Genomic DNA, 14,451 nt, shown 5'->3' with positions numbered 1-14,451 from the left:
ATTAACTTAATACCTAGTGTTTGTTTCTCCTAATAAAAATACGCTTCAAATCAGCGTTTTAAAAAATTTGCAGCTCGCAGCAGAAATGAGATAATGGAATGAATCAAAAATCGAAATGTTTAGAATACATCAAAGATTACAAGGAACAGTATGTAAACAGAATTATCCCTCTTAATTTTCCTACAGGGTCTTTTGAAATTACGAGAAAAAATAACAGTTTGTTTTTCTCCTGTATAATATAGTCTAATCGAAAAATGCTACTTTACAAAATGATTTTAAAAAATCACAACACATGTATCTAAAAACTGATGGCAAAATCGTGAGAATCTGATAAAAAATAAAAAACTTATAAAACATCAAACTTGGCCAATATTTCAGGGTGGCGGAATTTTGTGCCGGCGAGTGTACAACATAAACTTTCTAAAACTGAAGCAACTTAACAAGGATATACCTAAAGCCATTCGTAATGATATCAGAACATGCATCAAATCAAATAGTTACTAAAACAATTGAAGAAAATAAAAGCTTGAAAGTACTTAGGCAGAGACTCTCCAAAGGACAGAAACAGCTTTGTAAATAACTAAGAAACAAAGAAGGCAGAAGGCAAATAAAAATGAAATTCTAAAAATAGTCTAATTCTATAAAGATCTATACAGAAAGATTCTAAATCAGGGATGAGAGGAAATCCCAGAATTCACAACTCATGAGATGCAAAAGCCGACTGAAATTTTTGAAGTGAAAAACAACAAATCGTCTGGAGAAGATTAAGTGATGACTGAAGCTCTTCAGCTGGATGGCGAAAAGCTATTGCAAAGTCTAAAAGTTCTATTTAATGACTGTTTTATACTAGGTACAACGCCACAACAATGGAACAATGCAACCATTACCGTAATACATGAAAAAGTTGATCTAATAAACAATAAACCTAATCAATGTTGCAAATTACCGTCCTATAAGTCTGATGTCTTACATATACAAGCTATTTACTCGAATCAGCGCATATAGATTAAAAGTGAAAATTAAACTTCATCAAGGAAGGGAATAGGCTGTGTTTCGGCCAGGTTATGGCACGAACAATCATCATTATTGAATACAATTAACCCTTATGCTGATATTCGTGGACTACAAAAAAGCCTTTGACACTATGAACCATTATCAGGTGTTAAAATAAATAAAGGAGTTGGACAGAAGAATTCATTATAGAAATTATATATAGAAATTATTTAATCGAAATTGTTTACAAACCTACTTAAGTATATGTGAAAATCTGTACATATAGGAAAATATAGGGTTAACATAATAATACGGTGAAAGCCTAAAACATTTAAAATTTGTAGATGACACAGTCCTAGTATCAGATCTCCTCAATCATGTTATGAACCTGCGACAACAAAGAACCTTGCACTCGGTGAAGGAGTATTCATAGATAACATTCAAGTAGAACTAACTACTAAATACAAGTATCTTGGACGCGAAATACGTATAAAGGTAGATAGTCAAACTTGCGAATTGGTTAGGCGAATATGATTAATTTAACCGCATTTGGGAACTTAAGGCGCATATTAAACTCAGATTACCAATCTAAAATAAAATCTAACTTATGGTGCTGAGACTTTAAAATTAATAAAAAAAGGCTGTACAGAAAATCAAAGTGGCACAGCGTGCTATGGAAAGGTGGGACTGACCCTCAGGGATCACATCACAAACGTATGAGTTACGTAGCAGAGCCAGAGTGATTGACGCAGAAGAAATAATAGCAAAGTGGAATTGGGCGGAATACATTGTGAGAATTGCGGAGCAAGAGATGCACCAAGAGGATCATAGAAATTGGATACAGGCGACACAATACAGGAAAGCAATCAATGAAGTCTTCCCAGCAGTGGATGAATATGGGCTGATGCAATTGAGTCCTATGGTCGATTAACATGACCCACCATTTATTTAAGTATTTTTGATAGTTCTTTTTTGTCTGGTAGGTATTGATTACTATTGACTAACCACCAGACCAAATTTTAGTTCTGGCCACGTTGTATTACTTTAATTCAATGTAAAAAATGTGATTGAATGTCACTTCTTTAACAACATTTTGCCGGTATTGGCCTATAGGTTGGTAAACGCGACTGAATACTATAAATTAAAACTAAACATAATAGTTAATTCAGCACCTTAATTTGTTAGACGAATTTATAACCTATTTTGAATATTAGACTTCATGGTGGCACTCAACGTGTTAATATTCAAAATTAATCGAGGTGGAAATCTCTGTTTAATAATTTCTTACAAATTTCATTAAAAACTTTTAAGAATTAGAAAACTATAAAGACTTTATAAAACAATTATAAATAAGTCAAAAGTTTGCCTTTGAAAGGATAAGCTTCCAATGATACCATAAAATCTATCATACGTGCAAAGTCATAAAATTTGCTTTTCCTTATTTAAGTTAAAAACCCAAAAAATGAAAATCTAATTTTTTTGACACACAAAATACAACACAAATTGGTAAAAACCAAATGCACAGCAATTTAAAAAAATATTAAGGACTTGAAGGATTCAAGGTCCTATTCTCTTAATCAGAGTAATTAGTACAAAAATCAGTGACATGTCATTAATACTTGTCGATTTCAGTGTTTCGATTAATCGTCATAAGAGACTAATTTTGTATATTTATATTAAGATAAACTGTCTATGACCTACATAGGGTTTACTTCGCATAATCATTGCGAAAGAATCCAAAAAGCTTTTTTTTTAATGGTGACAGTATATGGTTCCTAGTTTCGTAATACAAAACATAGATTAGGTTAAAAATATATGCATATCAACCATAAATGCCATCATTATTTTATTTATGCCTAATAATATCAAAGAAGCTTTGCTAAATAACATATTGCCTTGTTTTTGTTATTATTTATTATTAGCAATTATTTTTAAGCATAAGAATTCGCAAAAGCAAATTTTTTTCAACAATCAGAATATTAAAAAAAAAACCGCTGGAACAGGTGTACAAAGTATTAAGTTTCAATCTTGGCCTGGACTCGACGAGTATTTTTGAATAAAACTAATTATATCATGCATCAAACACAGCCAAAAAAAGTGCTCATTTCCTTACCTAAAACTAAACAGCACTTCTCAGTGCCACTGTCATTTCTGATGAGATCATTTTTACAAGGCAAATAGGCCTTGAGCAGATTGAGACAGTCAGTGAAGCCCTCCTCTGTCGCATAATGTAGAGGAGTTTTACCACTGGCGTCTCTTGCTCCCGGGTCACCTCCATTGCTCAGGAGCAGTTTCAGGATCTCGGTTCTTCCCCATGCTGCTGCTATATGGACGGTTGTCAAACCTTCATCAGACCTAAGTAAGATCAGTTATTCATTGTTAAAAACTCCCAGTGCAAATTTTGTTCTTTAATTATATTTAAGAGTAGTGAGGAAGAAGAGAAAGAAAGAACGAAAAGAAGTCTGAGAAAAGAAAATGTGGCATCACCATCAAAACCCCAAAGTATATGACACTGATGATGGATTGAACTTACCATCAGAATTATTTAACCATTTTATGTAGTTCAAAGCCAACATTTTAAAAAAACTACTAAAAATTAATTAAATGGACCAAATGGTAAGAGATTCAGTAAAGTTTTATTTTAAATTAGTGTAAGATGCTTAAAATGTCTTGGATAACTATTTCCCAGATATCCTTACCAACTGAAGGTTACAATTGGGACTCTGTGTAGCAATTATTCACCCGTTTACTGCAATTCAACATCAAAAAAAGAAAGTCAGATTCAATAAAGAACTATTAATGGAGCATATGGCTCTAGATACAACAATGTTTTATCTTAATTTACTGTAAGATGCTTCAAATCTTCTATGTAAGCACTTCTCAGCTATCCATACTTATTGAAGGTTATACTTGGAGCTCTGGTAATCGGTATTACAATTATTTAACTATTTATTGACACCCAAAAACCAAATTCTTCAAAAACTACTAACGTCGTTTCAATGGAACAAATAGCTCGAGATTCAGCATTTTTTAACCTCTAACTAGTGTAGACTGTTTAAAGTCTTCTATATCACCATTTTGCTACCTAGTGACGGTTCCACTTGGACCCCAGAACCCCAATTATTTCTATGTATTATAAATTCCAATCAAATTTTGCTCAATACTTAAATATAATTAATTTTTCATTGATTATATTCTAAGTTAATGACACAGGATGACACCGTAATTACACCAAATGTAGTTCAATTATACAATAAATGACATTGTTTTTACTATCGTAAATCGTATATAAATCTGGATAAATTCGGATTATGAGATGATAATGTATAATTGACCGCACTTAAGAAGTGAAAAAATTGATTTTCTTATATGGTGACAATAATAGTAATGTCGTTGATTTATTCTTGACGTAGTTGTATGAGTTGTTTGTTATACGAAGTAGTAATAAAGGCACAAAGAAATGATGTTCAGATTGAATTGACCTTCTATTGGGGATTCCTTCCAGAATCAAAATGAGTAGATACGTAAATATTGATTGTGATAACTTGTTTTGCGTAGAAATATTTTTCTTTACTGGGAAATAAGTTATTTTTAACTCAAAACAACATAAAACTATATCAGGGTGTAGAGATCAGGCTCCAGACATTTCTTTTTCAAACCATCATAAACAGATATCTGGTTCTAATAATAAATTGCAACATAATTGATATTATTTTGTATTGATTACCTTAAATTAGGATTTCCTCGATTTTGCAAAATCAATAAAGTCACTTTAAGGGCAAACTCATGAGGTTCGCACCCTATCACCAAGTGAAATGGTGATATTCCTTTTTTGGGCAGCACCAAGTTTGGGTCAGCACCCTTTTCAGTCAGCAGAGATTTCACCGACCTAAAAGTAATAAAATATTATATTTAAAAAAATAGCATACAAAGATGTTATATAAAGTATATTAAAAGAAAATAAGTATTTATAGTAAAGTTATCAAATTAACGAGCCATGACTTAGTAGTAAACTAAGAAGAGATAACGTTTTATTGTTCAACACTTTTAACTGTTGAGACGCCTTTAAATGTTTATTCAATATAATTCACATGTCGGTAATTAATCTTTGGTAATTAAAATGTTGTAAATGCGAACAAAATTTATTAATTATTGTTAATAAGTGGACTTTGGATAGGGTAATAACACTTTATGAACAAAAATAAATTTTCGAAAAATAAAAATAAATTAATTGTTTTAAGTTTAATTGGGATGTTGGTTACAATGTAATCTGGTTTTTGATGTAAAATATCTCTTTTTTCAGAAGCAGAAAAATAAAATGTTTATACAGGCTTTAAATGCTTTACCTTATTTACCAATTATCCAGTTTTTTTAGATATTGCTTAAGATTCGGAATTTTGAAGATTATAAGATTTTTTCACAGTTATCGAAAGAAAAAGGATAAAAACCATTTAAGGATTCTTCCACATTTTTTAATGGATTTTTAGGAAATTTACGTTTGGGATTTTATCTATCTTATTTTATTTCAAGTGTTGAAGTATTAATACATTTCTAATAATTAGTCCATGTCTAGGTATCTAGAAAACAGTTAACAAAAACTAAAACTCCAGGCTTTTTCCAGATTTTTAAAAATATTCTGACCTTCAATGCATTTTTAAATTACTGCGGATTTTATGTTATTTTTGCCTTTTTATATAGTTTTTTAAAGTTATTTAAAAAAAAAAATGAATTGCAGATTATTTCTAGATTTTTGCAAACTTTCAAACCTTCAATGTATTTTTAAAGGACTTATATTGGTTATATTAGTTTTATATGGTTTTTCTAAATGTAATGAGATCCTATGCATTTAGAAGACTTAGTCCATGCCTGGAGTTTTGGAAAATTGCAAATTAGTTAGATAGTTATACACCTCAGTTACGTATTAGAAAAAATACTATAAATTTAGGGTATTTGCACAACATGGAATTTTTAGAAAATGTACATTAATGAAAATATTATGTTATTTTTGTTAAATAATGGGACATTTCATTTGAATGCATGTTGAGTACCTGTTAAGGACCTTAAGTGCCTGGAAGATTTTTAACAAATACTTTCATCCATAGGCAACTGGAACTATTTATTGTTTTTCTTCCATGCAGTTGATATAATTATTCATTTTCTTCCAGGTAGTTGGCTTTTTTTAGTAGATTTTTTCAATTTTTGGAATCATTTTTTCTATAAGCATTTTTCTTATTTGAAATAGAGCCTTAAGTGCCTGGAGGAGAGTTTTCTTCCATAAAATACAAAACAAAATAATGTGAGTTATAGAGGATTATATATTATTTCTGCAAAATGCATAATTTTTGCTAATTATTCAGCTCAATTATTAGAAAATAAAAACTAGGAATTTTGAATTTTTCAAAAAGATATTGAGCAAGCTTGCACTACTGAGTTTTTAATTGTTTTGTAAAGTTGCAAGAGATTCAAATACATTTTAAATACCTAATTACTACTTAAATGTATTTTTGAGCTAAACTCTCTTAGCGGAAAAAAATACTAGACATTAAGGTGTCTCAATGACATTTTAGAAAATTCATATTCATTTTGTTTTTTATATTTCTGTGAAATTTTACTTAACCTAAATTCGATACGAGGATTGTAACAATATTAACATACAAAATTATTCTGAATCAGCTCAAATGTAATTGTCATAAAGTTTTTAATTTAGAAAAATAAAATAAAAGATATGCATAGCCCTGTTATTAAGTAAAACATAAAAGCGGGACAAAATGTCAGACAGACACTTCTGAATATTCTTATAAAGATGAAAGTTTAAGTGCCTACTGATTATCCAATAATAAAAGAAAAAAAAATTATGTCGACTGATATATATATGTACTTAATAGCGGCATTATCATACTATTCACATTTAGCATCAAAAATGAAGCTTATGAGTATATATCTATGTGTTATATATGCTACTACTGCTGCAGCCAGTGGCATCACAGAAAAACAACCAGAAATCAAAATAATCAAAGGAGGATACTCTGGAGAGACCACCACAACCAGATATTGGGATTGTTGCAAACCGACTTGTGCCTGGTCAGGAAACATCGCCACCAAAGTTGGTCCAGTGAAATCGTGTCAAAAGATGCACTACTAACATGTGCTCCAATCAACAAAGTACCGTAATGAACGCCACGTTGGCTTTTGGGTTTGCCGCCGCCGCATTTAAAGATCCACCAGAGAACATGTGCTGCACCTGTTTCCTTATCACTTTCAAGAAGGGTCCGTGGGGCGACTGTTCCGGAAAACAAATGGTAGTTCAAATAACAAACACCGGAGCTGGTAGTAGCAACAGTAGTTCCGATTTTACTAATATTGAAATCGCTATGCCGGGTGGTGGGGTCGGTGTTCCTTTCAGTGGATGTAGCAGTCAATGGAACTGCCCGACCACTGGATGGGGTGACCAGTATGGGGGAGTAGAGACCGAAGCTGATTGCAACCAGTTACCTACAGCGTTGCAGCCTGGATGTAAGTTCCGATGGGAGTTTCTCAATGGGTGTTCAAATCCTCCGGCTCATTTTCAACAAGTGGTATGCCCTAAGAAGATTTATAATAGGTCTGGATGTAATATGGGTTTAAAAGATGATGGCAGTGATTTAAAATTGGATAATGATGATACTGAAAATCATTAATAAAATTTTATTTGTTTTTAATGTGATAAATAAAAGAAGGATAGAATTTTAGGATTTTTTCATATTTTTTATACACGTTTAAACTTTTAGTATTAGTTTAATAAAGGATTTAGAGTTGAATGTTGATTTTTAAACCTATTTTTGAAAGATTTTAGGACACTTAGCTTATCAATAATAGCAACTCAATTATTAGAAAAAAACTTTTAAAATAATCTCAGATTTTTGGAAGTTTTAAGACTTTTCAATACTTAATGTATAGGTATCTGGATTTTTAAAAGTTACCTACTTCAGTTATTATCAGAAAGATTATATTTTAGGATTTTTCCACATGTTTGGAAACACTCAAACAATTTATTTATTTATTTTATTTATGTAATTATTATTATATTTTATGGATTTTGAGGAATTTTGAACATTTAGTCCCAGCCTGAATTTTTTAGTTAACAAGATAATTAAGGAATTTTATGTTATTTTTGAAAAAGTTGTGAATTTGAAATTCCTTATGTATGACACCATTTTTAAAGGCTACATACTTAAATTATTTAACCACAGTTGATTTCAGACCTTACAGTTACAAAAGACAGACAATTACAAACTGACACCAATACGTTATTATTATATACCGTCATTTTTTATTCTAAACCTAATAAAGCCTTTAATCCATCCATTTTCAACAAATTTACATTATATGGTTTTGTACTTACATGGAGAACATTATTACTAATTCATATGTATATAAAATTTATTTAATTTTACATACTTATTTGCCTTATAAAAATTAATAAAAATATACTTATACTGATGTATAATATTCCATTATTTTATTTTAAATGTATTTATTTATCAATAGCATGTAAAAAATTATTTTTGATTTTATTTAGACTTTTAATTTTATTTACTTTTTGATGCTTATAAAACCATTTTTTTCAGAGTTTTTGGAATTAAATTATACACTTTAAAACTTCTATTAATAGGAGAATCTTGTATTTTTGTTCCCTTTGTATTTTCATTTGCTCTTGTATTATAACGGTATACTTTATTATTTTGTATATAAGTTTTACTTGTTCAAGCAGTTTGACTTTTTTCAAATTTAGTAAATTACACATTTTGTAAATTGTTTCAGTTGCCCAAGTAACATTTTCTCAAGCAGTTGGTTTTTAAAGCCTTTTTTTTGCCTTTTAGCCGCACCAAGGTTCTGCAAAAGTCATTGGCTTGCTTGATGGAACTATTTAGGTTAAATTTTGTGCTAATAGGAACTAAGAACCTTAGGTAAATTAAAAATCTAATTAGTTCTAGTCAAGTGTCAACAATAACGTTGTTATGGCCATAAACGAGGGCTTGATTGTTTTGAGATAATAATAATGAGATAAAATTACCTATTCAGAACCATATGGTCTTGAATCAATTGCCTAACTATTTGGCACTTATACGGCCTATTCCGGAAAATATAGCATTTTTTAACACCTAAAGGACTTGCTAAAAGTCATATGGATAATAAGATAACTTTATGGGATAAGGTTTAACCAACTTGTCACAATAAAACACAGTTTGCGGACGGTCGCTACTATTAAATCCTACGTCATTTATTCTTAGAATACAGGGATGTCTTGGCACAAAATTGTAAGAAGTGGTAATTTTAAAAGAAAAGTGAAGCGAAATTTCCAACGAATTACAACTGGTCAGGTAAATATGACAAATAAAATATTGACAATTTTGGTAGATTATAACGTAAAAAAAAATTAGTTTGCAATAGATACACCGGAAGAAGATAATTCTCGTAATTTAACTGATGGCGGTCTTGGCATTGAACCTGATCCTCTAAAATCAGATATTCACGATGCCAGTACAAGTGGCTTAGCAGAAAAACTGGCTTCAGAACAACCAAGTTCATCGATGGATTGGAATGAAGATGATGAAATTAATGACTTTAAGAAATTTGATTTTAGTCAAGATTTAAAAGATTGGGCACTGAAATATAACATTAGACACGTTGCCATTAAAGATCTTTTAAAAATTTTAAATAAAAATACAGAGACTTAAATTAAAAGAACTAAAATTACTAGAACTTTTTTGGCTACTCCATGTAAAATAAACTTACGGGATATTGCGGGAGGTCAATATTGGCATAATGGAATAACTAAGTGCTTGCAAGAAATATATCATAACATAGAAAAAAACCAAAATATTTCTAATACTATTACAAAGACAAAAATGTAGTGTTAATACAAGGATTAAAGTAGGTATGATTGCTCACAGTAACCAAAAACATACCAAAATATGAAGTCCAATACTATACAATTTTTAAGTTTTAAATATTTAAAAATCTGCTTTTTATATGTATTATATTTTTGTATTTATTAAATTTACTAATAAAAAAATCCAAAATTAGTAACAAGACAGTCCTTTAGCAACAAGTCCTCTAGCAACAAGACATGGCAATACCAAAGTTTACTGAATAAAATACTAATAAATGATGTATATACTAAATAATGTATTTTATTCAGTAAACTTTGGCAATACCGGATCGCCTCCCATTAGGTTGGTTGTCGTCGATTGTTGGCAGCAAATAACATCTGACAGTGTTGATTTTCGGGGATTCACATCGTATTAATTTATTGGAAATACATACAATCTTACAATCATTATATTTCTTCAATTTTTTTGTGGTGCTAATATACTTTGAATTGAAATATTGCATGGGTGTGTTAAGAGAAAAATGATTTGGTATTCATAACCTCTAAACTAGCAACAATATGTATTTATCTTTATCAAAATCGCTTTGCTTATCTTTATTTAATGAACTAAAATGAACATACCTTTTTATGTACCTAAATACAGCCCTGTATGCAATTTGAATGATAAAAAAACACACTTTTATTTTCACAGTAACTGGAACCACCAAAACTAAACGCAAACTGAATTGCAATAAAGAAGACTCAAGAAATCCCGCGTAGTAATAAATAATGCCAATAGATCCTACTAAATGCCTAAAAGCCATTTATTGAAATTCGCCCAGACTTTGCCAGCTAATTGGTTATTAAAAGTGGCCTATAAGTCCTGGAAGATGCTAGTTAGCCCTGTTTTAGCTTTTTTTAAAACCCACTGGCATTTTTTAAGCCTTTTGTACGACATAGCTTTTGATACTTACTTAAGTTATTATAGCAGCTTAAAAGCATACGTCTACTACTAATACTAGGCGTCCATTTTGAAGAAAAAATGTAATTCTTCCATTTTTATAAGCTATTCAAAGACAGGCAAAAATAATGTAATATGTAAACAATTTAGATAATATATAAAGACACTGGAGCATTTAAGTACATATTATCACTAAAGCATCTCAGAAATAAAAATATATTAATTTTTAATTTTTTTATTGGCACTGAATAATGTTTAATTTGTAAGATATCAAAGGCGCGCGTTTTACAGTTAAATTACACCCAACTTTTTCAAGAAAGTGGTGTGCGCAATGAAAATCGGTCATCTATTCCAGTATAATATTTTTTTTCTAAAATAAAGTCATACTTACTGAAAATATCGCCATTGCTTTTTATTTTGGCGTTGTCTTATTTTTACCCTGGCTGTATCATATTTAAAACTAAAAGGTCGAATTTTTATACTTTGGTATCTCTGAAATACCATATTTAAAACTAAATGGCAAAATTTTAATACTTCAATATGTATCTGAAATGCCAAAAGCTTTTTCAGGTTACTTTTAGGCATCTTCGGGTTCGATAAAGGTTATTTTTATTAGCTATATAGGTTCTGTGATATACGATCTGGTTTCAAATTGGCCAGGGCCTATTGGCAATGACAACCTCTTTAGGGCTGGGCCTTTTTTTACTACAGGAGGTTATGCGGGCTAATAAATAACGTTGTTTGTGCTTAATGGCATAATGAATCATTTTTCTTAAACAGGTTCTAGGAGTTATTTATAACCTTTTTAGAACCTAAATTGTTACTTGGGTGATGTTCTTGTATTAAATGAAAAGACGGTCTTTATTGCCTTAATTTTGAGCCTTTGTAGTTTTTCCAATACATACAGGCTTGTGTTACCCCAACATGAAATTAAGTAAAATATAGCAGATGTGATTCAATAAAACTGTTATATATCATATATTTAGCTTTTAAATTTAATTGATGCACCTTTAAGAGGAACTATTTTACTGATGACACTATTTTTATCTGTTTTCAAACTTAATTTAATTGTAATTCTTTAACTTAGGTATTTGTATTCTTACACTCCTTTCAGAGGAACAGTATTCAGATATCTGAATAAATAACATTAGAAATAAAAAGACCTGAGTGTTTTTCCAGATTTTGAGAGAATTTTTAATAAATTTTAATACCTACCTTTTGGAAATTGTATTTAAATTCTCAATAGTACCTATTTTAGATATTTAAAATTATTGGAGATATTTTAATTTTGTGGGATTTTATGTATTTTCAAAAATATTAAAAAAAATTATAATTTAAAATATGTTAAATGAAAAACGTTGAACTAATTTCATATAATTTTTTGTAATGTATGATTTATATATTTGGGTTAAGATATAAATTAATACTAAACTCATAGCAATATTAAAATTATATATAAAATAATGCATTTTTCATTATATCAAAAATAAGAATATTAGAAAGAAAAATAAGAACTTAAGGTTTCTATTACATATTTCCATGAATTAGCATGGATTTTTGGAACTTTTTTATCTCAATTTATTTGAAAAAATTCCAGATGTTTTTTTGTAAAGTTTTAAACTTTCAAATGATATTTAGAGACTACATATTCATGTAAATTGTATGTAATTTTTATAAACCTTATGGGATTTAAATGCAGATATGTTATACACTTGTGAAATTTTTTCTTGGCCATTGATATTAATATAAAGTCATCCTCTAGATGTTTAAAAATACCAATGAGTAGAAAAACTCGAAATGCATCATTTGTTGCTTAGAATAGCTATACTATTTATTATAGATAATAACACTTATGTAAGATTTTTCATATAATACTAGGTATACATTCTGATGATTATGACTTGAGTATGATTGGATTACCTTGCAATTTTTTGTGAGAACACTTACTCGAAATGCCTAAATTCTATGGAATCGTACAGCAACGAAGCCAAATAAAACTCCCTTTTGTCTCGTCCACGATATAACATTGTCACATGCCACCAGTTTAAAAAAAATCCTTTTAATATTGAAATCCCTTGGACAAACTCTTCAAATATGAACCCAAACCAGTCTGCAGTAAATTAAAACTAGGTTCAACTTCAAGAAGGTATCGCAGGTAGAAAACCGACACCGTATTAATTTATCTGATCACAAGAATGTAGACAAAAAGTGAAATATTCGACACAAAAAAGAATTTAAAAAAATCCTTGCTTCTTAGCCGAAATCAAACAAACTTGTAAACAGAAACGTGAGGTTAGAATCATTTTAAATTTTATCAAGCGGAGCGACGCTCTGATGAGCGCATGCGGTTGTTTTTCGTTATATACGAGGGGACACGCATCAGTTTTCTGATTTAATTCAGTGTATTGTTCAATGCTGTGAATCTTGAAAATGTGTATTAATTTTAATACAATTCTTTTATTACATATGAGTAGTATTTTGCTATTTATAATTAAATAAATATGACTTTTATTTCAGCAATTATAATACGAATACAAAAAATATACAGCTTGGGGAATTGAAGATTACGCATTGTTTAAAATACTATACCAACACAAAAAAACCATGCCTAAATTTGCGGTGTTATTGCACGCTACACTGATGAATTTTAAGGCGCTATTATCTTCAATTCAGTCCCAAGCAGCTCTAATGTTAACCGCGTTATCTGTCACAATTGCAGTGGTATTGCTCAGAAACAATTTATATTCTAGTGTTTCTGTGCTTTTGGAATTAAAAAAATTCTCCTTTCCTTGAGCGAACAATGTAGTAAACCCTCCTCTCATTTCTAATATTTGACCAACTGTCGCTCGAATTATGATAGAAACTATAGTCTCAGTATCAATTTGGGATTTTACTAGGTTTTTAATTTTTCATAAGATGCATCCAGATATTATGTATTTGACATCTGTTTTCTACTCAGAACATTAAATATTAGACCAATTTTTAGGTTGTCGATATTCCGGTCAAAATATCAGTCAATTACCAGGCCCAACACTAATGAAATGTAAATCTTGTAAATATACATTTCATGTGAAAATCAATTTTATCTTTCGGGACCTAGTAGACAGAATTAGTAACAACATAGTTCTGAAACGTATATCCAAAAATTTAAAATACAAATCCCACACAAGCATTTTGCAATCTTTAATTCTTTATAAAGTTGAAGTAGTCCATTCTTACAGTGGAGTTGATAGTTCAAAGGGTAACTGAAGGGATTTCGGTCATCTTCCCCTAAATTTATTTAAAAACCATCGATCGAACATGTTTCGGACATGTTTAGAACATGTCTATCATCAGGGATACTATAAAAGAACCAAGGGAACTTATAAGATATAGATTGAAACTAATTTTAAAGATGTTAAATTACGAAAGGTAATCAAATTACTTACACGATTAAGGGGTTATGTTAATCCTTTTCTGAGGCACTAGACGTTAAATTTTAAAAAATTGATCGATGCCACACATAAAGCCGAAACACCAAATAGAAATGACAAAGTTTATAACTAATTTAAGTTATATTATTTTGTGATTCTGCAATGTCACAGATTTACAGATTTATTTTATTCTGTAAATCTGTGGCAATGTTAATACAAATCTGAAAACAGCT

At 29.9% G+C, this 14,451-nt stretch overlaps 1 protein-coding gene across 1 annotated transcript in view; it reads right to left on the bottom strand.

Moving 5' to 3' along the window:
- Positions 1-13,082, bottom strand: part of LOC126736497 (ankyrin repeat and LEM domain-containing protein 1-like) — a 31,916-nt gene extending 18,834 nt beyond the window's left edge. The window contains exons 1-3 of the mRNA XM_050440875.1: positions 12,753-13,082; positions 4,721-4,882; positions 3,107-3,348 (exon numbers count right to left, since the gene is read on the bottom strand). Coding sequence (XP_050296832.1) covers positions 3,107-3,348; positions 4,721-4,882; positions 12,753-12,832 — 484 coding nt within the window. The 5' untranslated portion in view covers positions 12,833-13,082. The remainder of the gene's footprint in view (positions 1-3,106; positions 3,349-4,720; positions 4,883-12,752) is intronic.
- Positions 13,083-14,451: the final 1,369 nt, after the last annotated feature.

The sequence above is a fragment of the Anthonomus grandis genome, chromosome 5 (assembly GCF_022605725.1).
Source record: "Anthonomus grandis grandis chromosome 5, icAntGran1.3, whole genome shotgun sequence".
NCBI classification, from domain to species: domain Eukaryota; kingdom Metazoa; phylum Arthropoda; class Insecta; order Coleoptera; family Curculionidae; genus Anthonomus; species Anthonomus grandis.
Note: the sequence above shows the minus strand (reverse complement) of the source record. Positions and strands in the feature narration are given on the sequence as shown.